Genomic DNA, 23,602 nt, shown 5'->3' with positions numbered 1-23,602 from the left:
ATAACGTGACATTGTTATTATTCACATCCAATACGAACGATTTTTTTTATTATCACATGGACATTTCAAAGTATTAATTCAGATAACATGACAGTTAAATGTAGGACAAGTTATAAACTAAAAATAAAATAAATACAGCAGCAAGACTATCAAAGAGTTGGACGTATGTTTAGAAACTATAAAACAGTGTTCATTTAAACTTCACCACATGTAAATGAAACATACTGGAATTAGAAGCATGGTCTACCAATTATCATAACCAATATCAGGTTAGTTCTACAGTTTCAGAGACTAAACAACTAATGCTACCGATTTCTTAAGCCTAATATAGACGTACATGCACCGCCCATAAACAAATATATAACTATTTGTAAGCTTATGTCCACTAAAATTCCAATATCTCATCGCGGTGTCCCAACGTATAAAATACTATAGTTATCGAATCAAATATAGTTTTCACGGTCACATTATAAAATGATTTAATCTAAATAAGTCTGCACAAGACCACGTGTTCATACTTACTTGCCTGTCAGTTTATGAGCACATGTTTGTAAGCAGTTTGCATACAATTTTTGAACCGTTTTTTATGTGTTTGTATATTTGTTTGCGAGCATATGTATGTCTATATTAGGTGGGACAGATGAGGATTAGAATTACTGACGGCGTTTTGATTTACATCCATCACAAGTCGCAAGCAGTATCACTCACAGAAAAAATACTTGATTTTCTCGAAATTAAACTCATAATAATTATGAATGTTACTTTCACAAGAATAATGCATTATATTACATAAATATGTTGAATATATTATGTAACATCATTTTTTTTTTGTACGAAGCATGTTGATTTTTAAGTAAATATGATTTAATATCATAGCTAGCCTTTTTATAAGAAGTTTTATGTCGAAAAACGCTAGATTTAACGCCATATTCCAAATGCGAATTTTGCCATCTATAGAATTATTTTAAAAAATTGTAGAAATGGCAAAAAACGCTGTTTGAAACGTTGCGCCAAAAGTCGGAAAAAATACGTCGACAAGCAGCAATCACTGACAATGATCATTTTATGCGCAGAGCTAAAAATATCCACTAGAATTCGGTATTATAAATTCTCAAACTTTGTAAACTGTATAACTAGCGATTATTCTACCTGCTACTTGTATCCAATTATATAGCTACTGTCTTCATTATTTGCATAAATTAAAACGAAACTCGAACCGTGATTACAATAATTCATGCTGAACAAACGCAAGTAAAAGTTCTCCTAATTGCGAGGAGTGGGAGAAAGGGGGTTTCGATTCACCTCAGTGACCGAATTTGTACAACCTCTTTTAATACAATCACTTCTTGCAGGGAATTTTCTGAATGGCGCGGAACACAATTCGCTTTGCTCGTTTTAAACAATCTATTGTCTGCGGAAAAGTTTAAATCCATTTCCTCTTGGAAAACAAATAATTGAAGCGCGGTCGCGGGACTCTAATCATTTTCCCTCTATTGCTGTACTGTGTGTTGTCGCTTTTTATGTTGTTATTTTAACACTGCAATTTTCATTACAGGCTCTCGGGTTTATTATTTTTACCGCTATATTGTGCTATACAATAACTGTTTCAGTTTTAATATCACTACTATGGGGATAATGAATTGTGTGAGGGTAGGTAGGATAACTCAATGATACTAGACAGATGGTGCGTGAATTAATATAATACCCAGTTTATTATCTTCCCACATAAAATAAACAAACAATGTTATTACTAAAGTTTACAAACAACCATAATATAATGACAGGTGGCTATCAGGTTACTGAATTTAAGTTATGCTAACGAGGGAATTTATTATTTATGATAGATGATTAGGTAAGTAAGAAATTACGGACGTGGACGCTATGCTTCTACGAAAAATTACTTGAATTGAGTGTTGTGTGTGATGGCTTTTTTTGCCATTTATAGTAAATTTAAGGAGAGTTGTTGCTAAGGTCAAAGGTGGTACACTACGCAGGGTTTGATGCCCTGAAAAGGTAACCTGTAAGCGTTTTCGCATTTTGATTGTTTAATGGGGCAGTGTCGCAAGGCGGACTTACTTCATTGTTCGAATTTGCAATGCTTTTGATTTTTTTGAAATAATATTAATTTCGCAGGTTAAAATGACTGGTCATTGTGACCCACTTAACCTTGCGGTATTGACCTTTCAAGCTGTACTTCATACGAAGTGACTTTCTTAGTTATAATGTATAGAGTTGGTACATATTATTATCATAGGTATTGAGTATTTCAGAGATTTACAATATATAAATGCTTAAATAAACTAATGGGGTTCATGATATGATCCCATACTACTATTAAAATACTTTTCTCACACAAAAAACATATACTAAACTGTGTTATTGTTATATTGTATACGGTCGTTTGGTCCTGTTCATTCTTTTTATATCGTCTGCGGGGTAAATAAATACCTTTGATATATATTATATGAAAAAATACTACCTACTAAAAGCATAAGTCGACATCTGCGACTCTTCTGTAGAACAATTTCATATTTATAAACTCTCGTAACTGTTATCGTATAATTTCGTATACTGAAGGGAGGGCATAAGTTTTAGTGTGATGAAAATTTGTTGCCTATTTACGGAATTAGATTTCTTTCAAACGTATTCTTCAGCTTCCCTAAAATAGGTCAAGAAGATTTATTCTGTGACGAAGATACAATCTTTTTATCAGGGTGTTTAGTGATAAAATATATGGGTACCGAAATCAATTATATCCCCATTTCAAATTGCTCCTTTGCAAAGATGCAATTTGTCACTTACGCCCTTTTGGCGTAATAGGTCGATACTTAATTATCAAGTGCCTGCTTCTAGGATGTCTATCTAAGTCGCGCTCTATAACTAAACGAAATCAATAACCTAAGTATAGCCAAGCAAGTAGAGAACTACTATTAGAATGTATAATAGTTTCTTTACATCATATAATACCGAGACCTGTATTCTTAATAACACATTATGTCCCCAATATTCCAGAAATTATTATCATCATCATCATCAGCCTGAATCTATCCACTGCTGGATGAAGGCCTCTTCAAGCTGCTTCCACTTCTCTCGGCCCTGTGCATTGCGCTGCCACGTACTTCCGCAGAACTTTATCATTTCATCGATCCAGCGGCCTCTAGGTCTACCTTGCGGACGTTTTGTACATCTTGGATACCACTGGATGACTAGATTTGTCCAACGATTGTCTCTTCTTCGAGCTGTGTCCAGCACATCTCCATTTAAGGCTTTTAATAAACTCTATTACATCGCAAACCCTTGTCTGCTTCCTTATCCACTCATTCCTCTTCTTGTCCTTTTGCGTTATGCCCAGCATGCACCCCTCCATACCACGTTGTGCTACTCTAAGTTTCTGGATCTCTCTTTTATTTAGGGTCCACGTTTCACACGCATATGTGACCACGGGAATCACACAACTGGTTTAGAAATTATTATATTTAACTGAAATGTAATTTTTACTTGTAGTGTTCTCAGTTTACTCAGAAGTGTTTTCAAAATTATGTATGTTCAATAAAAAGAATGTTACATTCTTAAATCTTGTGAATTTTTCGTTGAATAAAAAAATAGTTAATTAAATTATTAGCAAGTTCAAGTAAGTTAAGTTACATAAAAAAATCCTGGAATAATCTGTGACAACGGTTAGTAATTGAAGTAATTTATACCTACTTCCTTTGATTTAAAATACAAAAGCCGATCGCCAATAGTAACTCAATTTGGAAAGTGCTTCAGAGAGTATTGTGAGAGCCATTAGTTAAAATTTGTCGCAATTAGATAGGAGACTTATAACATTGTGGCCAATGTGCGTATTCGTGAAACCTGAGAGACGCAGGTTCGATCCAACTGGGTGTCGTATTTTTTTTTTTAAATATTATATATATTGGTTTATATAAGTGTTTTCAAAATTATGTATGGTCAGTAAAAAAAAATGTTACATTCTCAAATCTTGTGAATTATTCGTTGAATAAAGAAAATAGTAGTTAATTTTACTAATTATAATATCATTTAATTTAAAACTATGTTAAATAATATTTTGTAATGTTTACAAGAAAGATAACACATCGCAATTTCAATGAAAACGCGCTTTTCTTTTGAATATTTTCTTTATTGAGATATCTTCACAAACGCCACCTGCCTATATTTGCCCTAACCTTGGCATAATTATTAGGTCATTCAATTACTGGAGGTTTTGTTGACCTTAGGCAGAGGACGCTACAAGACACATTCCATTATTGACCGTCGATTACCAATAGTGTGTATGCAGTGGCGGCTCAACGAATTTTTAGGAGATGGAGTTTACTTTACCCATTAATTATTAAATATACCTATATACTTGTATCATATTATACATTATATCCCAATTTACTTATACTAATAAATGATTATGACTTTTCAGAAAAATATCACTACATATTTTGAAATATAAAATTAATTCGACAATGTAAATAACTTACGTCGGGGCTATTTTAATCCATCCCCAGTATGTTTATACTAACGATAATGCATTCGAGTCCTGTGTTGATCGGGATTTGTATCGCGGCAACGGGGTTGGACAGATTGATTATGGTAATCGAGAAATTGACCCTTACTAGCTTTCGTAATGTGTCATCGCGCAATGGTGCGTATTTAAATTATTTTATTTGATTGCTTTATTTTTATAAAAATAATAAATATATTTATAAAATAGCGACGGGTTGAGTATGAAATAAATTAAGTATTTAATTTAATCACGTAATGAATATTATTTGCAATAACAAAAATATCATACATGTATTTTTTACATTATAGATAATATGTGGGAATGGTTCCTACACTCTTAGGCCCGTTTCAGACGGGACACCGGTGTCGCGCTCGTATATAATAAGGACGCCTTTGTATTCGAATAAAGGAGCCTTTGTATTATGTTTATTAACGCCTCAGAGATAATGAGTCAACGCGTGTCCGGTACACGTTTCCGTCGGCCGCTACATTCTCAAGCCGCCGATACACTTGTTTTTATTACCGCAGCCAGTTTTATGTTCTAATTTATGCGTTGACTCATTAGCTCTGGGGCGTTCATAAACATAATACAAAGGCCCGTTTATTCAAATACAAATGTCTCCTTATTATATACGAGCGCGACACCGGTTTCCTATCTGAAACGGGCCTTAAGGCAGAGCCGCCCCTGCAGGTATGGGTAATCATTATACAGTGACACCATAGGCGATTCACGGGTGTATTGGAACTGTTCACTCGAATGCTTGTTTCGTCTGCGCCGACATAACCACCGAATGCCTGTTGACCCTTCATCGTAGGAAACATATAACACAGTCGACTCGGTATGTCTTTGCGGGGGATAAGGGTTAACGCAACAACCTGAAGACTTAACTAGCGGACAGCGTCAATGCTAACAAACAATACCACTAAAGTTGCTTTTGCCGTACCCGAGATGCGATTGTATTTGGTGGTAGTTTTGCTTTTAATTAATTATTAAATATACCCCATTTTACCATCAACTGAAAACCTCAAAATAACTTGTTTTCTGTTAAATTGATTTCTAAAACGGATATATTATTATCTATAATTGAGTTACATACTTAAAAAAAACTTAAAATTAAAATATCTTTCCTATATGATCCAGTTGTACTGTGCGGAATTGAGGAAATGGAAAAGCAGGTCTTACTTGATTCCAAATGTATTCAATTGGAAAAATTGTATGCAATTGGAATGGTCTTGCCTGGTGCGGTGTACCCACATGTGTTGGAAATAGCGTTTTCTCTGTCATGTTATTAAAAATACAATCATTACATCATGTATTCTATCGCGAGATTTAAAAAACTTTCTTTAAAAGTTTTAGTATGAAGCGCACCTGTTTATTATTTATATTATTTTTTGTGTGATAACTGTGTTCAATTATTTATGGAGGGTGCTTCGTCATGAGCCCGATATTATTCTCGAGTACAAAAAAATATTCCTGATAATTTCCAAATATAATAAGTTTTTGTTAAACACGTTCATTATTTCGAGCTTTGGCCGTATTCAAACTTATTTGCGCTGTATATAGTTAAGCCTGATTTTGATTTATGAATACAACTTTGAATAACTTTTTGAAAGTTCAATGCTATTTTAGCGAAATCCTACCAAAAGAGGACATTGTAATTTTGGAAATTTTCATTATAATATCTCTAACACTGTTTTCATATTTCGCGAAAATAAAAATATTCATGAGTTACCTAACGAAAAAATTCAAATTCCACCTCGGATTTTTCAAATTAAGTACATACCTAATTTCGATTTTTTGGCGAAAAAAATATGTGGAATCTCTTCGCTCGGTACCTACGTTTTTTTCTGTTGTAATCGTATAAATTGTTTTTCTCGGCGTTTTTTATCATTAGCTATAATGAAAGTGCCTTTTTAGTTATGAAATATCTTTCACTAAAAGCTCTGCGCTTATAAAATTACGCATTGTAAAGCTGTTTATATAAATATTCTCCATCATATTATTGTCAAATGTTCTTCAAATTCTATCATGCACCATAAAGAAGATCTGGGAGCGAAGGCTTTGTAAATCAAATAAAATGTTATATCAATATTTCCAGTAGGTACATCTAGATTTGAATCCTGCACCTTCCGGTTGATTGGTAGGTTCATAATTCTGAGTTTATAAGTATCTACCAAGTCAATAAAATTTACGTCTTGCTATATGCAATGCTAGACTTATATTCACTAAACGGATAAATAGGCTTTAGCGCAGGGCCCCCATAGTACGTCGGGAAAATAAATTAATCGCCATGGATAAAGTCTTTTTTTACGGTTTTAGAACACCAATACAATTGATCGACATCGGTCATGTTCAGTTCTTTTTATATCGCTTAATTTAATAAGTTATTTCTCAAACACAAAGCCAGAAGAGTATTATTACCACGTTTTTATTAGTTCGTATTCTTGTTTGTCCAGTACAATTTTTTTCTTGTTTGTCCAAGATTTGTATTGGACTATTGAAGATTTTAACTATCTTCCCGACTAGCTAGACATTTGAAACTTTTAGAATATATCAGAACACAACGACAATGTATTCTTATAATACTTTTAGCCATCTTTGTGCAGAATTGAAGTCATTTTCAGTTTTCACACTATTATTGGTTGCTAAGGGGGTCCTAGCAACTAAATTATTAATATATACGTGTGTTACTATGGAAATCAATATGAAATGTCTAAATGACATTTCAGTATTCTATATTTATTCAGTATTTCTATCAAGTACAAAAAAAGTATTTATTAATACATAGAATTGTCAAGTTTATATGATTCAACAGAAAATTTAAAAACGTTGTAAGTATAAAAAAAAGTTCTTTTTATCTTGTAATTATTTTTAATTTAAACGGACGTAATTGGAATTGGTCTTCATCTGAACTGGTTATTACCGAATTATTTGTATGAAAACTGTATAATAGAGTTATACGATAATAGTTTTGCAGTCTTATAATAATAAGAATATTATGTCAAACAAGCAAGAAACACGAAGTTACAGTTTATTGTTATAGTAATAATAGTATGTATGAAGACATGGTTGTGCGCATATAGAGAAGATATTTTCTGGCTGTCTGGTGCCGTTTGCCAGTCAACTTTCTGACAGTTCACTTTGCATACAGTCCTCATGGTAAACCGTTCACGACGCTAGACGATTATGTTATTCCTAGCCGGGGAATCTTCTCCCTTCCCTCCCTTATCTCTTTTGCATTATTAATGTGTTGGCATTTCGGCTGTCTCGCGCAAACATGAAAATACTCAACTGGCTGCTTCTTTTTTCTTTTATTTTTTTTTTTGTCTACCTTTACTATTATTGCCGTCGTTTGCAGAAAACAGAGCGCAGGATTTTTACCACCCCATCGTGAAGAGACTTCCGCTTTCGTTTTCAATATAAACTTTTCACCCCCCGCGTCTTACTTTTATTTTATTATTTGTAGGCGGTGCTTGTTTTCTTTCTTTTCTTTTTTATTTTGACTTCACTCAGATTTTTTTCAACACCCCTGCACCCGTGTTGAATAATCCTTCTGAAGTAAATTTATGCAACGATTTTTTTTTTGTTTTCCTTCATCCTGCTCGTCCTTTGTCTCTTTTTCTATTATTTATATTATATGTATGCTATTTACTTTTTTATTACCTATTTTAACAGATAATACGTTTATTAGCAGGAGCTACCCCGAAATTCGCAAAACTGACTATAGTCTGGCCGGGGCACTGAATTGTGAGTTATGGTGGTAGTACTAGTTATAGATTATCTTCGAATGCAATGCGGTAACCATGTAATGGTAAGCACACATGTATCTGTTCGCATTAAATGAAGATTTTCAATTTAATATTTCGTTTAAGCTAATATTACACTTTTACAACAATCATCATTTTCTAGAAACAGTTTATCAGATTATTGCATTCAAAGAATAATCAAAACCTATCACTCAATCTAAATTCACAGTTTTGTGCTCCGGCCTGTATAATAGTCGGCTTTGGAAAAATCGTAACACGGATGTGTCATAATTTTTTCTCAACTTATACTTTACGAATGGTTCATTTTTAAGGCACTACTGGGGTTTTGAAACCGTGGTTCACAGAAGGATTACGGCGCTTAAATCACGCCCTCTCCCTCTATACCACTGGCATAGTTAAGTAACGCGAATTATTAATTATTTTATTATGGACTATTTATTATGTTTGATGACGATGGTGACGCATGATGTTTTTTGAAAACTATAAGTATATTATGTTGTAGTTCGTCTTCTTTAATCGCCCAACACGCATGTGATGATATTTTATAAACTATTCTTCTTCTTTTCGTTGTGCCAAGTCTATCGATGATTCTAACGGTGGCAGTGGTGGTAACCTTGTGTATAAGTATATCAGTTAAAGTCATACGACTCCACCGACATCTATATTTTTCAGCAGAATGATAATAATTCTGCGTTATTCGGGATAGTGGACAATAGGCTTTATTACCCAATTGAATGCAATTTTCGAAATAACTTTGGGTATGTACGTAAGTTATCGGTAAAGTTTAATATATAAATATTTGAAATCCTTAATTTATAAAATTGATCTAACTTAGGATTGTTTTACTTTACGTTAGATACACTTGAATACTTACAAATTTTGTAAGTATTCAAGTGTATCTAACGTGAAAAATATTTAATGGTTTGGAACTGTGCTCTCTTTTGAAGTTGATATTTCGAGTAGTTTTGCCCGAATAACTCTGAATTATTAGATGGAAACTTAAAATTAAAAGCAATATGTATCTGGCAATATAATATATCCAGTTCATTGCTTTAATAGTATAGGTATAATGAATAATCAAATTAAATTCAAATTAAATTAAGTTCCCTTCCTACGACATAATATTCTTTCACGGCGGTTGCGAAATATATTTTCTATATTAGCTATATAGCTATTCGCAAAAATTCTTCATAGCTGTAAATCAAAAAGATATGTACATGTCAAAAGAAGTGAAATATATACCCTAATTTATGTTAGAAAAAATATCTTTTAATCTAATTGTTAACTTTTGTAATTTGCTGCGTAAATTAAAAGTTAACTTCTAATCGTCTTACGACTAATGACTATTATCTATCCCCAGGATGGTAATAAATGAAAAACTGTCTCCCTGTCGAAATAAATATTTACCTATTCTGTTATATACCTACGTTGATATCATCGTTTGCTATTATCGGGTTTCCTCGACGACTATAAGAACTTGTATGCCACAGTTCTTGAGTAATATTACGTTTATAATTGTTTTTTGTTTGATTTTGGCTATATGCCTAATCAATAATTAAAACTGGTGTCTCCTGCTTAAATATATGTATCTTCTGAGATTCTGAGTATCAGTGTCAGTGTGTATTGACAATTATTGGTGAGTGCACATAGTGCCTGACCTGAAGATGCCGAAAGGCGAAACCAGGGTCGCAAAAAACGACGAAAATGGAATAGTACGAAACTTAAATATATTAGAATTTAAATTCAAATTCCATCACGTACCGTGGGTCGATAGTATTATTATTATTATTATGTATAGTATGAACAACAATACGAATAAATAGCTGGAATTCAATTGGGCCATCTTAGATGACTGGACGTATTGTTGTTTTTATTTAATAAAATGCATTTTTTTGTAGTACTTATTCCACTTTTATATAATAGATTGGACCGGTTTCGTCCGCCTCAGAGGGACATTTTCAACCGAATACATTTTTTTGTTAAAACAATAGTTATCAAACAAAATCCAAAGCGATAGAAATAATATAACAATAGGTACATAAATAATTATCCGTCTAATAATACCTTCCTAATAACAGCTTGATTTAAAATTAATGAGGTTGGACATTAATATTTCATACTACATCAGGGGCATTAAACAAATTATTTTAAATATTAACAAACCACAAAATATGAAACAATCAACACTTACAATAACATTAAAGTATTAACATTTGTAAGTGTTGATTGTTTCTTATTTTGTGGTTTGTTAATATTTAAAATAATTTGTTTAATGCCCCTGATGCAATATGAAATATTAATGTCCAACCTCATTAATTTTAAATCAATCTGTTATTGGGAAGGTATTATTGGACGGATAATTATGTATGTACCTATTGTTATATTATTTCTATGGCTTTGGATTTTGTTTGATAAATATTGTTTTAACAAAAAAAAAATGTATTCAATTGAAAATGTCCCTCTGAGGCGGACGAAACCGGTCCAATCTATTATATAAAAGTGGAATAAGTACTACAAAAAAATTGCGTTTTATTAAATAAAAACAACAATACAATGCAGTTCCACCATGAATTGACAGTTAACAAAATAAAAGAAAAAATGAGTGGACGTAATTTGGGAAGTCAAAAAGTAAACGAATAGCTGATGGACTTGTACAAGTTCGAGTAATAATACCGAGTCACTGAGAATACAAAACTGGAGGGTAGGAGTTGTACATTTGTCTCGATGGAGTCGGTTGCCGGATAAGACCAAGAACTAGATCGGGTTAGAATGCAAGGAAGATAAAGAATACGATTATTAGTTGGAATACGAACAATCTAAGACCACGCGCACACTGTAGCTTCTTGTGTGTGGGACAGATCTCAGCAATTGATGAATGAGCATCCCACCAGTAGGGTTATAACTGAAAACCAAGTGTTCGTCCCTGGGACGGAAGCGTAAAGTATCCGGGCATGGGTATCGCGTCCGAAGCTACTCAACGGTTGTAAGGGATTTGGCAGGGTACGCACTAGCTACTTGTGGACTTTCTAAACTTCATAGCGAGCCGCACGTCGCTTTCGTCCGGATGCTCCATTATAACAGTGTAGAAAATGCAGTACGCAGCGTGGTTACCATAGGTGGCTGTGGTTAGCGACTGTATCTACGCGCGGGGTAACAGTTGATAAAAGTATCTGTTTCAGTATTCGAAACCAATAGTACTTATTATAATTTATGTTTTTTTTATATACTTGTGGTTTCCGTTTCAAATCGTAGAAAAAAATCATAAAAACCATACTTTCAACACAAACGCGTATTGTTTTTTTTTAAATCGTGTTTGCTACAGAAAATTGGCAAAATTCTCTGAGGTTGTTTTAATTTTGTATTTTTTTCGGTTTTCGCGAAATAGTAAACCGAAAACTGCTTTAAAATTCAGCCACGTGTTTTCCCTGTCACACTTAAATTGATAATAAAAAGGCCTACACTGTATACCTACCTCTTAAATCTAGAGTATGTTTATGAAGTACCTCTACCTTGTATTAGACCTTTAATAAATTCACTGCGAAGTTTTTTTGCGTCGTAGAATATTTGATTTGTCCACTTTTTGGGTGTTTTCCTTCGGCTCCTTCTCGGCCCCTCAATACAAAATCGTCTCCATTTGATATGAAGTGTTTCCGATTCTGGAAATTTTCGCAATAAATTTGACCGTATGTTTTTGTTCTGTTTTGTTTTGAGTGTCTGCCGTTTCTTACACCATATACATTTCTATGCGTTGTTTAGGTTTTTTTTTGTTATTGCTTCGATCTTTTTTCCTTCGCCTATTATCTCATCCCATTTTCAGATTCCCTGTACGCAATATCTATTGATTTACATGCCCGTGTTTGGTACGTGTTTTTATATTATTTTTTATTTCATATTTCGATATTATATTAAATGTTCACCGCGTCTCGAACATATTTGTAAAATATGTAATAAAAGAATTGAAAACGGCGCCAATAGCCATGCCTTCGCTTTTTCGCGTAACTAATACTATACATAGACATATCACAAAGCTAAGCCAGTATAAGTATATACCCTGCGGCCTACATAGAAACTCACACTATTTTCTTCCTCTTTTTATGGTGTATATGTTACGCCGAATGTGCGAAATTGACAATTACTTGAAATGGGCAAAATTTTGGCTAATTCATGTAATAGTCAAGCCCGTTGGCTTATTCATGAATTAGGTAAATTATCTGCCGAGTACGTGAATTCGCCAGGGTATGGAATTCTTAAACTGCCAACATGACAGTAGAAAAAGTAAATTTAATACGGATGGTTTTATTAATTATAATTGGACATAATATAATATTATTATTATTAGGTTAGGTTAGGTTTTGTAATTCTGAATTCAACTGAATGTCCATTTAGAGGTTAGCAACAAGTGTCAACAAACTATCCAAACATACAATCGACCATTGCACGATTGATACCCAAGCACGAATCAAATCGCGAAAATACCTTTTAATAAAATTCTTCCGTTATCATATCATAGTTCTAGATTTTTTTGCGCATAGTAAATGGATATGAACGTCATTGTAGTTATTGATTGGTATATTTTTTTTATAATCAATGACATTTGACACATTTGGTTAGTTTGATTAGTTGCAAAAAACACCACCGGAGCGCGACCATCTATTTTGACGATAGATAATAAATACGTAAATTTTAACCAGTGCATGAGCATTTTGACACACTTAGTTTAGTTGCAAAAAATACCACCGTAGCGCTACTATCTAATATGTACAATGCATGAACTAGGCAGAAAAATTACTGTCGAATTCACGCATTTGGCAGATATTTTGTCTAATTCATGAATAAGGCAACGGGTTTGCATTTTTCATGATTTAAGCAAAATTTTGCCAATTTCATGTAATTGTCAATTTCGCACATTCGGAGTAACATATACATCGCCGGACGACGGTGTTGGTATCAATTTATTCCCTCTACCGCTGCACAGAAATTAGTCCGGTCGCCGATCCATCACCTGATAATATCAAGGAAAATCAGATTTTTTCCTCGGAATCTGCCGATTGCCAACCGTGGGAAAACGACGCCATCTTGGTATAATTGTGGCCAAACACGGGTTTTTGTCAATATTCCATCAACCGTTATCCACACAGATATTTGATTCGACAATTAAATAAAGATCGTTACATTCAACATAAAACATTTCTTATATATTGTTGGCAAGTTAAAAAGTTTTACCACAATTTGAGAAATACATTTATATAATAAGTACCTATCTTATTTTCGTATCATGAACGTTTTAGCTTTCTCCAACGCCCACCTCGCACAGACCATAAAGAAAACCGCACCGCCCTGTTTTTGACTCGTGCTGTTTGCTAGATTGGTTTAAGTAACCTTATCTGACCATCTTTCACGTGGTCGCATTGCTTCCAAAATAATGAAAAGGTCAAATTTTAATACAAGACTCCATAGTACCCACCAAAAAAGTAAAGTCTGTTATCGTCGAAATATCAAAGTCCTTACCCTATACTCGTTAGTCAAGCTCTCAACCCAACGGCCCGGAACAAATAGAACTAAATCCACTCACTTGGATTTCTTCGTATGGGGTGTAAATAAAATATTTACAGACTGAAAGAGCTTTTTATCCTTTACCGGCAGTTGGAGGGAGCTTTCTGTATGGCCCCGCAGTCGAAAATTGAAAACCGCATCGCTGCCTGTCTGAATTCATTACGCGTTTTGAGGCCAACCGCGAAAATTCACTTAACATGTTAATAAAAACTTGTTACCTTGTGTTCACGTTACCATTAAATGCGATACCGTTGTGTTTTTCTGTAGTACCTATTCAACTGTAAGTACTCATACTTACTCGTACGGTGGTCTGGTTGGTAAAGCGGCCATCTCTGAAACTGTTGATCGCGGGCTCGATCCTGCAGCTGATTTGAAAGTTTGAGCTAGTACTTGAACCCAATTGATTGGGTAAATGGCTAATAACCAATCCTCATAAAAAAGTTTATTAATACATAATATAACCTCCACTCTGTAGACGTCCATATGCTCCGCTTCAGAACAACAATGGTAATTAACTGTTTAACTTATTCATACTTAATAAAGCTCAACTTGGCTGCCCTCGTACAAAATTAATAATCAAATGCTGCCATCATTGCAACCAATTAATCCTGCATGCAACTATATTAACAAACATTTCACGTATATTTCCCGCTAGAAAACATTTAACAAAAAAACGGCACCCGACGGGACTTGAACCTGTAACCACTTCATTCGCGCCAATGTGCTTCTCTAATTAAGCTATGGGCATCCTACTTAATTACGACGAATTTAACTAGTAGTTCTTACATGAAATGCTACGTTAATTAAATTACGTTAATAATTCCTTAGTTGGAAAAGCACATTGGCGCGAATCCAGTGTTTACAGGTTTAAATCATGTCGGGTGTCGTATTTTTTTCAGAAAAGATTTTATCTAGTGGGGATATACATGCTATGTTTTCAAATTATGTTTGTTCAATATATATATATATGATGTTCTATTTTCAAATCTTGTTAATTATTCGTTGAATAAAGGAAATAGTTTATTATGTACATAAATGATATATTTACATAATAAACATGAACCCAAAATTCTGATCCGGAATTGGAATTGGTGAATAAGTAAGTACCCACGTAATAATAGTGTTATTCAAGACTGTTTTCATAAAATTGTATAACTATAACCTAAAATTCACTCTCTCAATTCTTAGTACGAGTATAATGATGAAAAGTAATGTCTGTTAAATTATACATAAAAAGAAAGGATAAATGATTTTAGTTAAAACTAACGTGTCATATTTTTTTAAATATAACGAGGTCAACGTTATTTTCCCATACATATAAAATTTCCATAGGATTTTCATATTGTTTGAGATCTGTCACTTTCTTTAATATTTATATTTTTGGTTCAAGAAAACTATTCCTTAAATCCCAGGATTCCAGAATTTTTGCAATTGAACACGATCCCGGGATTGCAAACCCTAGTACGTACACCCAGAAATTCTTGTGTAAATGCCATCGCATAGTTATTTTTCGCCGAAATAATCTAAATAGGTTGTACTTGTTGGAATTTCAAATTGAATACCTGCTACTATTTTATATACATTTTCGTAAAAATAGTGATAAAACAAGGTTACAAATATATATATCGGTGGTGTCAGTCGCCCACGCAGAAAAATGATATGGGGGTTCCATTTTGAAAAATTATCAATTTATTATTAATTTTTTTTAAGACTGGGAGGCTGGGTGAACAAAATTCAGAAGAAAACTGTTTTCCGCATTTATCCCGCGGATCCCTGCACTTTTCTGTGTACATATCCCATACCCAGACTTTTCGCACTTTGAGTCTAACGATGAACACGAGCAGCTATAACTACGGTGCTCATCTATATATATATATATATATATATATCCACGAGTTATGGTTACTTGTCTAACCCACAAGTCGTTATCGAATTGGCGTGGCATAACAGTTATTAACAGTTTAACAAGTATTGTGATCCTTAGTGTCCGTCTGTGTCGTCCTCGCCGTCCTGTATTTTAGACACGCCGCGTCAGAGTTTTAAAGTAAACGATGTATGCCGCGGGTTTTCCATTGACATAGGTCTTCCGTGTTGTAGAATGCCTAGAAGAGTGGAGCTAACCCTTTGAGAAGACTGTTCGACAGTCAAATAATCTGAGTCACGATCCTCACTCATGAGGCTTTATCGAAGAAGATGATTAGATTTTATTGCATACATCTAGATAATTTATATTATTTTTTTCGTGTCTGGGGGGGGCCCAAACCCGAAACCTGCCATCCTTCCATGCGCGCCTGAGTGGTTCCAACGTCCATATACGATGTTTAAATAAAAAAAAATTCATGCATTGAAGTTGATAACGCGATAAAACACATCGTTAAATTTAATAAATTATTTTTCACCTATTTCGTTTTATTCGCCAGTGTGTAACTAAATTCTTTAGTAGTTGAATGATAGCACCACAGGGCATGGTCTGCAGTGGATAGTTGACTACAAACGCGTGAATTTAAATGTGCTGTGCTGATGATGACATGTGGATTTGTTTATATTGTTCATATTATGAACTGGCAGGTTTTAAAATTTTGAATCCGTAGTATTTTTCCTTATTCTGGAAGGATGATAGCTCGTTTTGCCATGCATAACAATGTAAGTATAGGACATTGGTTGCTTCAAGTTACATTCAAGATTTTTCTTATTTGTATTCCCCGTCTGGGTATCGATTGCCTAACTCTCAATTGGCTTATTATCCGATAGTTAGCCATATCATAAGTTTTGCAGCTATCGCTCGAAAAGGCATTAGTATTAGTTAAGCTATCGGACATGACAAGAATATGACTAATTTAACTCGCGAGTGTCGAGTTGGCAATGTCGCCAGAATTGCCAACTGAAAACAGCGTATCTGGCAAAATCGACGTCTATGGTACGAAAAATAAGTGTCTATGAATTGAAACGTCAAATGTCAAAGTACCTAAACAACAACTTTTGTTGTATCTTGTGTTTTATGCCTATTCATTCGATTGATTTCGTATAATATACGTAGTAAATTTTAATACCTTCACGTAAATGCGAAACCATATATTACAGTTGTTACACTGCAAAACAAGTTTTAACAAAACACAATGCTCTTCAATGACAACATTTCTTTGTTATGTATTTATTAATTACAAACCATTATAATTCATTAATATATCTTTATATTTTTATGACGTGATCTCTACGTCTACAATGAATATGAGTATACTGATTAGGTTTCGTTGTAAATATAAGTAAAATTATTAAAATATTAAATAATATATGTAACAAAGTATAGTTCTACATTACTTTCAAACGACAAAATGTTTCGTTGCTCAACATCACTTTCTCTACAAATCTTTAGCTAATAAAGGGTAGAAAACTGACCGTTTACTACGGTCAATTATGAGGCGTTCGAAAATTTTGCTACGTCACACGGGGAATGTGATAATCCCTATCCCTCTCGCGTCCCACGCTTGTTCAATGTGCCCCGCAAAAATTCCATTGTTCGAATAAACACAACACAATGTCACGAAATCAAAATACGGCTAAGCAATTCTACTGATTATTTTCATTTTCTAAATTCTATTCCTGGTCGTTACGCGAGTCCCGTGCATATACATATTTAACGGGACACAGAAGTGAGGCATTAAATCTCTTCAACCTGACACCTTTATAGCGCCATACATGCGCCATATAAAGTGGTTGTGCGTAAACCACTGTTGCATTTCCATCCGGGCGAAGATGGTCTAACCCTAACCACTGGCTTGTAAAACACGTGTAAGCATGCCTTAAGCGCTGACTCATTTTGAAGCACCTAAGATAGAAATTAAACCGATTTTGAATAAACAAAAAAATATATTTATTAATAGGTACATTGTTTCGTATTTTATGATAGTTGTGGAGGTCCTCTTTGCTTACGTATGTGATGAACCGCCAATATGTGTTAAAATACAATGATGCAATGATAAGGATTGTGTACACTTAAAACCTCGGATTGTAAAAAACGCATCGGTTACAGAGTTTTATTGTTATACGGGGGTGTTTTTTGAAGAAGCGGTTACTGCAATAGAACCCGAAAACTCAATCTTAAAACATATAATTTTAAATGTCATTGTATATTGCATATTTACTTAGTATTTCGCGTAAATAAATATAAAATGACAGTATTTATAAAAACGATAATGTTTGTGTTTGCAGCTTCTACTAGAGCATCTAGAATGTTTGGTATCCCGACACGAGCGGTCGCTCCGCATGACGGTGGTGAAGAGGCAGACGGCGCAGCAGTCAGGAGTGTCTTCCGAAGTGGAGGTCCTCAAGGCGCTCAAGAGCCTCTTCGAGCATCACAAAGCACTCGACGAGAAGGTAACGTGACACCAATATTTTCATGTAATTTTATCACATTTTAACATCCAATGGCGAACAAGGAGACTCCCGGTCCGTTACCCATGGCATTTAATATTAAATCGATTTCATGCTGCTAGGGATTGCTCCCTTTCGCCCGCTGTCGTGACATCAATTTCAGTTTACTAATGATTGAATGAAAATAATAACCGTTACTCATTTTATTACCTTATTAACTGTACTTTTTATGCCCATTTTTATTGACTAGATAATTTAAAAAAAACCTAAAAAAACGGGACAATTTAGTCATTTCATTCACTACCCGGTGAATGCTGTTAAGTCAGTGATTCCTAACCGGGGCCCTGCAGTGTCCTGGGGTTCCACGAGTACCTAGTGCTAAAAGTTCTAAGAAAATTCTATGTACTTATACTGAAAAATTGAACTTGAATAAATATATCACGTCGATGAAGTATCTACATAGCGAGGATTTTACTTACGAGAGTAAATTATGCGGGGAACAAAGAATAAAAGAATAAATATTAATGATTCTATTGGTTTGTAAAGATAATCGCGCCACCTACTATGTAATGTTAAAATTTAAAATATGTGTGTACGTCAGTGCACACTAAACATTGTCAGTCATACGTATTTGTTTTCATTGAAATAAGTCTACAATTTACAGATAGTGTTGGTTAGATTTTAAAATTCAATTAAACCCTGCGAAACCAAGCCATAATAGATAATAGTCAAAAAATACTTGTCTATCTATAAAATATCTTAAATTATGCAATTAAATCATAAATAATTTTTAGATATTTTATAGATAAAATAACATTTTTATGTATTATAGTTTGGTTTAGGCAACGCTTAATGAATTTAAAAAAATAACCAACAATATGTGTAATATGTATTCTTAATCCAACGAAAACAAATAAGTATAAATAAAAAAGCGTGCACAATTTTTTCGTATCGCCTAAAGTAGACGAAAATTATTATGGTTCGGTTTAGGCAGGTTTTAATTGATTTTTAAAAACTAACTGACACCATCTGTAAATTGTAGCCTTACTTCAATAAAAACCAATACGTATGAGTAACAAGTTTAATATGCACTATTTATGGCGGATCGTAACGGCCTACCTCCACCCTTCGCTACTGGTATACGTTACAGTTACGTGTAAATATGTTAGGTAGGTACTTAATTATCATTTATTGACGAAGATTTTTTTTAATATTTGTGGATATCATAATTTTGAGAAATAATAAAATGCAGAAGGTAATTAAATTACACAATTTTGAGGCTTTGCAGTCTGCTTATGGATGGTATCATGTCACGACTTACTAATGTATACATTTATTTTGTAATGTATCCCTCTGGATCTTCTTACTATGTACATGTCATCCAGGTAAGGCTTCCCCAAGATTTTTCAAAATGCGCCAAGGGTTACGTCAAATAAAAAGGTTTAAAATCATTGCTGTATGCTATCGATCCATCTTTGACCGTGCGAATTATTTCTAATATCTATGAAAACAAAAAAATATCCACGATGAAATAATGAGTGGAATAGTTTTTTTTTGTTTTTTAAACTAGATACTTTTCCACTAGGAAAACGGTTACGGATGATTCCATTTAATATCTTTTATGATAACTTTTTTTTTTAGAAAAAGAGTATTACGGCATTACAGCGATTGGCCAATGCGCCATAATACATAATAAATACAAAATTACAAAAATGTCTTAATTACAAATAACAACTAATACCTATAACAAGAAAGTAGAAAAGACAGCGTGTGTTTATGTAAATATTAAAGAAACATTAAATAGTTTTAAAAAAATCAACCTTTATGGTGCCATCAAATAAGTTAATCTCACGATACACAGCATCATGAAACAATAATGTTACGAATACAATTTGAAGAATATTATATATATATACCTAATATAACAGGGATGGCAAACCTATGGCACGCGAGATGATTTTGCATGGCACGCGAATGTTTAATTTGAAAAGAGAAAAAAATATCCTATTGAAAAAAATATAAAAGAATTTTACACATAAATTAAAAAACGATAACATAGCCATGCGTATTTTCTTCAGTTTTTAATATTATGTTTACGAATAATATTTACATAATCGCTAAAAATGGAAGAAGAAAAGAAGAACATATGAAGGAAGCGTGGTTAAAATGATTCCACGTTCTCTTTGAACATGGAAAAAATTATTCAAAGAATAAAAGATATAAAAAGGCTAGAAACACGGCAAAAGATAGAATTTCAAGAACTCAATTGTGATTTTCCAACTTCCTTAACAGAATTCTTAAAAAATTTTCCGTATGAAAAACTGCTCGGCACGTCAGATAGTCAAAAAATAATATTTGGGAAATTTTGGCACGCGTACGTAAAAAGGTTCGCCAACTCTGTAATATAATATCGACTAAGTATATTTAAATTTGTGAATGTAAAAAAAATGTAAATTTTAAAATCAGTGAATAAAATGGTTCACCTAAAATGATAGTTATAAAATATTGTAACCAATAATAGGTTTCAGTTTGTTTTAATCGTTCTTGAGAGAGATATATTTTATTTTGATGAATAATTTCGCTGTAAAGACAAAAGACAAGTGTAACATAAACTCAAGTAACTACTTACACTATTCGCTATTTACCTAATAAACTAACTAAATAACAATATGACTTACTACTACTACGAACACATTCAATCTTAAACGTTTTCCAGGCTTACATAGTTGCCCAGTATCTATGAACCTATCCTACTATTTCCCATATAAAGATGTGTAATTTATTACGATGTTTGGTGTAAATATGCGCGCACCTATACATTGCCCACTTACTACAATGTCTCTCGGGGTTTACCCGTGTTTAAAATCTATAGAAATGTCTGTATGAAGCCTGGGCCTAAGAATTCAAACAATTTATTATCCATCAATGGGCCCCTTGGGTCGGCAATTTAAGCATCAATACTTATTTACGACCATTTCTGCTCGTCTAAGTAATTCGTTGTTATTTTGAAAATTGATATTATCGCTGCTCTTTGGAACGCATGATTATTTTAATTTTGCTTTATCGTTCGCGGGTTACGGGTTCAAATCCCACTGCATGGATAAATTATAGTATATTGTTTTTTTTTTATTGAAGCAATATACATAATATATATTCAATGTAGTTTTGTGTGTGCTTGGCGCCAGGCCCGCCATAAATTATACAGCAGCAAAAATATAGAGGTATGACATTTTTTTGGGCGATGTAAAATTGTAAAGGTGCATGTTGGACATTAGCGCATAAATACCACAAAAAAAACAATGGATATGGTACGCGTCAAGCGGGTATATATCAGTGTTTCCCAACCGCCGGTCCGCAGAATTTTTCTGCCGGAGCAAAAATAATTGTTGCCCATTTTAAAAAGTCGAAGAAGAACCATTGTAAAAGTAACAAAGCCATTAAATTATTGTTTGCATTTACAATTGCCCAGATATTTATGTGACAAGACATTTTCGGCTAAAAACAACACCGGAGCTTCTATTACTAACAATATATTTACTGATCAGTGTCTGATTATTTCTATTAACAATAGAATTTGCATGATATATATTTTTTTTGTATTCACAATCAGTTTGTTGTCTATCAGTTATAATATAAAACTTGAAAACTAATAACGAAAATGCTACATAAGTATATAAATAATAGTTTTTATTTTGCGTTAGCGATCCGCGTGATATTTATCATATGTTCACCGGTCCGCAGGTATCAAAAGGTTGGGAAATATCATACAGATTACAAATGTGATGAAATGGAAATGAGTCAGACATGTCGGTCGGCGAGTAGCACTAAAAAGAAGGTCACTAAATGACTATTGGTTCACCTTAAAAAACGTTCGATCAACGAACTAGAGTCCGATCAGAGCGGAAGTAGCTATAGGAGGTCTTTATCCAGCATCGGATTGACCCCGGCTGATGATGATATATTATGTTATATAAATTATAGTTTTTTTTTTTTTGGGTTTTTTCGACTGGGGCATATCTTTGTGAAGGGCTATGATCTTTGATATCTTTAATAATTTAGCTGATTTTTGGTCAACCTCGTCCAATGCACATTGTGTACGTTCCCACAACCACCATTATACATGCCTTGATACTGCGATAACGCCTTAAGATGGTAGTGCTATCTGCTATGCGGGATTTTTCGTTGCTAACTCCAATTGCGAGAAATGGAAATTATTGTTTTCGTTTTTATTTCATTTTAAAATGGTTTCATGGATATTATAACGAAAAATTGGAAAACTAGTGTCACCTAGCCGCCATTTGCTATACATTGCAGTGGGAAACGTGATTGTTTCAAGCACTCATGTGTCGTCACTAATCACAAATCGTCTACATTCTTGGCCTCGTAAGTCGGCTGTGGTTTCACCAAACAAGAGGGTTGTACATCACTGGTCTTTACATAGAAAATCAATGCATACTTATAAAAAATTCTTGAGAGACATTGAATCAAATCAAACCAACTTTAGAAGATATCTTTTTGAATTTCGAAAGGATAATAATTATTCTGAATTCAATTGCTCGGCTTCTCTCTATCTGAAACTTTCAAAAGTATTTTTTCATCTTTCTATTTTCATTTGGAAAGCTCCTGAAATCGACGCCGAGTTCTGCAGAAAGTCTCTTTCATTGAAACCCTTTCGCCGTACACCGCCAGAAGTTTTCTCTACGTGACCGGAATGCTCTTCATAACTGCTTTATTTATGTTATTATTTCTTGCGCCTCGATTATTTTAAATTTAAGCTTTTTTGAAAGTGTGCCACGCAACGTAGTTGTTTCTACGTTTTGGTTCTACCTATTTAACCGTTTAGCGTAGCGATTGTCTACGAGCTCTGTAGAGTCACACAAATTGATGCTACGGTATTAAACATCATCGTAACAAGTCATAACATTAATTATTAATACACCGGAAAAAATATGTGTGACAATCCAAATCTGACTTTATAGCAATATTCTACAATACCCACCTACCTACCATTGTCACCCGGTGATTTCTTTTCCTTTGAGCCGAGCCATCGTGAACAGTCCTATTCAACATAGATTATAATCTTGTTAAATATGTAATTATTGATCTACATTCTTATACCCCGTTTACACGTGGATGGATTTACTGTTGTCAGTAAGTATTATCGCGGCCATAACAAAAAAATGTATTGGTAAACATGTATTATCCTGCAGTTGCAAGCTTTCATGCATAAATCAAAAAAGTTTGGAAGCTTCTGAAGTTTCATGCGACAGGATTTTTCGATCTGCGCCTGCGCAGTAGAATGATAGTGGCGAATCAGCCGGCAATTATATTCAATTTGAGGTTAACCGATTTTCACTACCTGTCAAATAGTATCATAAAATGACAACGTAGCGTC

The 23,602-nt window shown here is 33.7% G+C and overlaps 1 protein-coding gene across 11 annotated transcripts in view; it reads left to right on the top strand.

Moving 5' to 3' along the window:
• Nucleotides 1-23,602, top strand: part of Liprin-alpha (PTPRF interacting protein alpha) — a 662,751-nt gene that overhangs the window by 588,668 nt on the left and 50,481 nt on the right. For all 11 annotated transcript variants that reach the window (XM_085941972.1, XM_085941974.1, XM_085941973.1 and 8 more), the window contains exon 3: nucleotides 18,046-18,210. In XM_085941972.1, the coding sequence (XP_085798098.1) occupies nucleotides 18,046-18,210 (165 nt within the window). The remainder of the gene's footprint in view (nucleotides 1-18,045; nucleotides 18,211-23,602) is intronic.

Source organism: Rhyacophila brunnea, unplaced genomic scaffold (genome assembly GCF_057557595.1).
Source record: "Rhyacophila brunnea isolate RB1 unplaced genomic scaffold, BYU_Rbru_1.0 scaffold_14, whole genome shotgun sequence".
Taxonomy (NCBI): Eukaryota; Metazoa; Arthropoda; class Insecta; order Trichoptera; family Rhyacophilidae; genus Rhyacophila; species Rhyacophila brunnea.
This window is presented reverse-complemented; position numbering and strand designations above follow the sequence as displayed.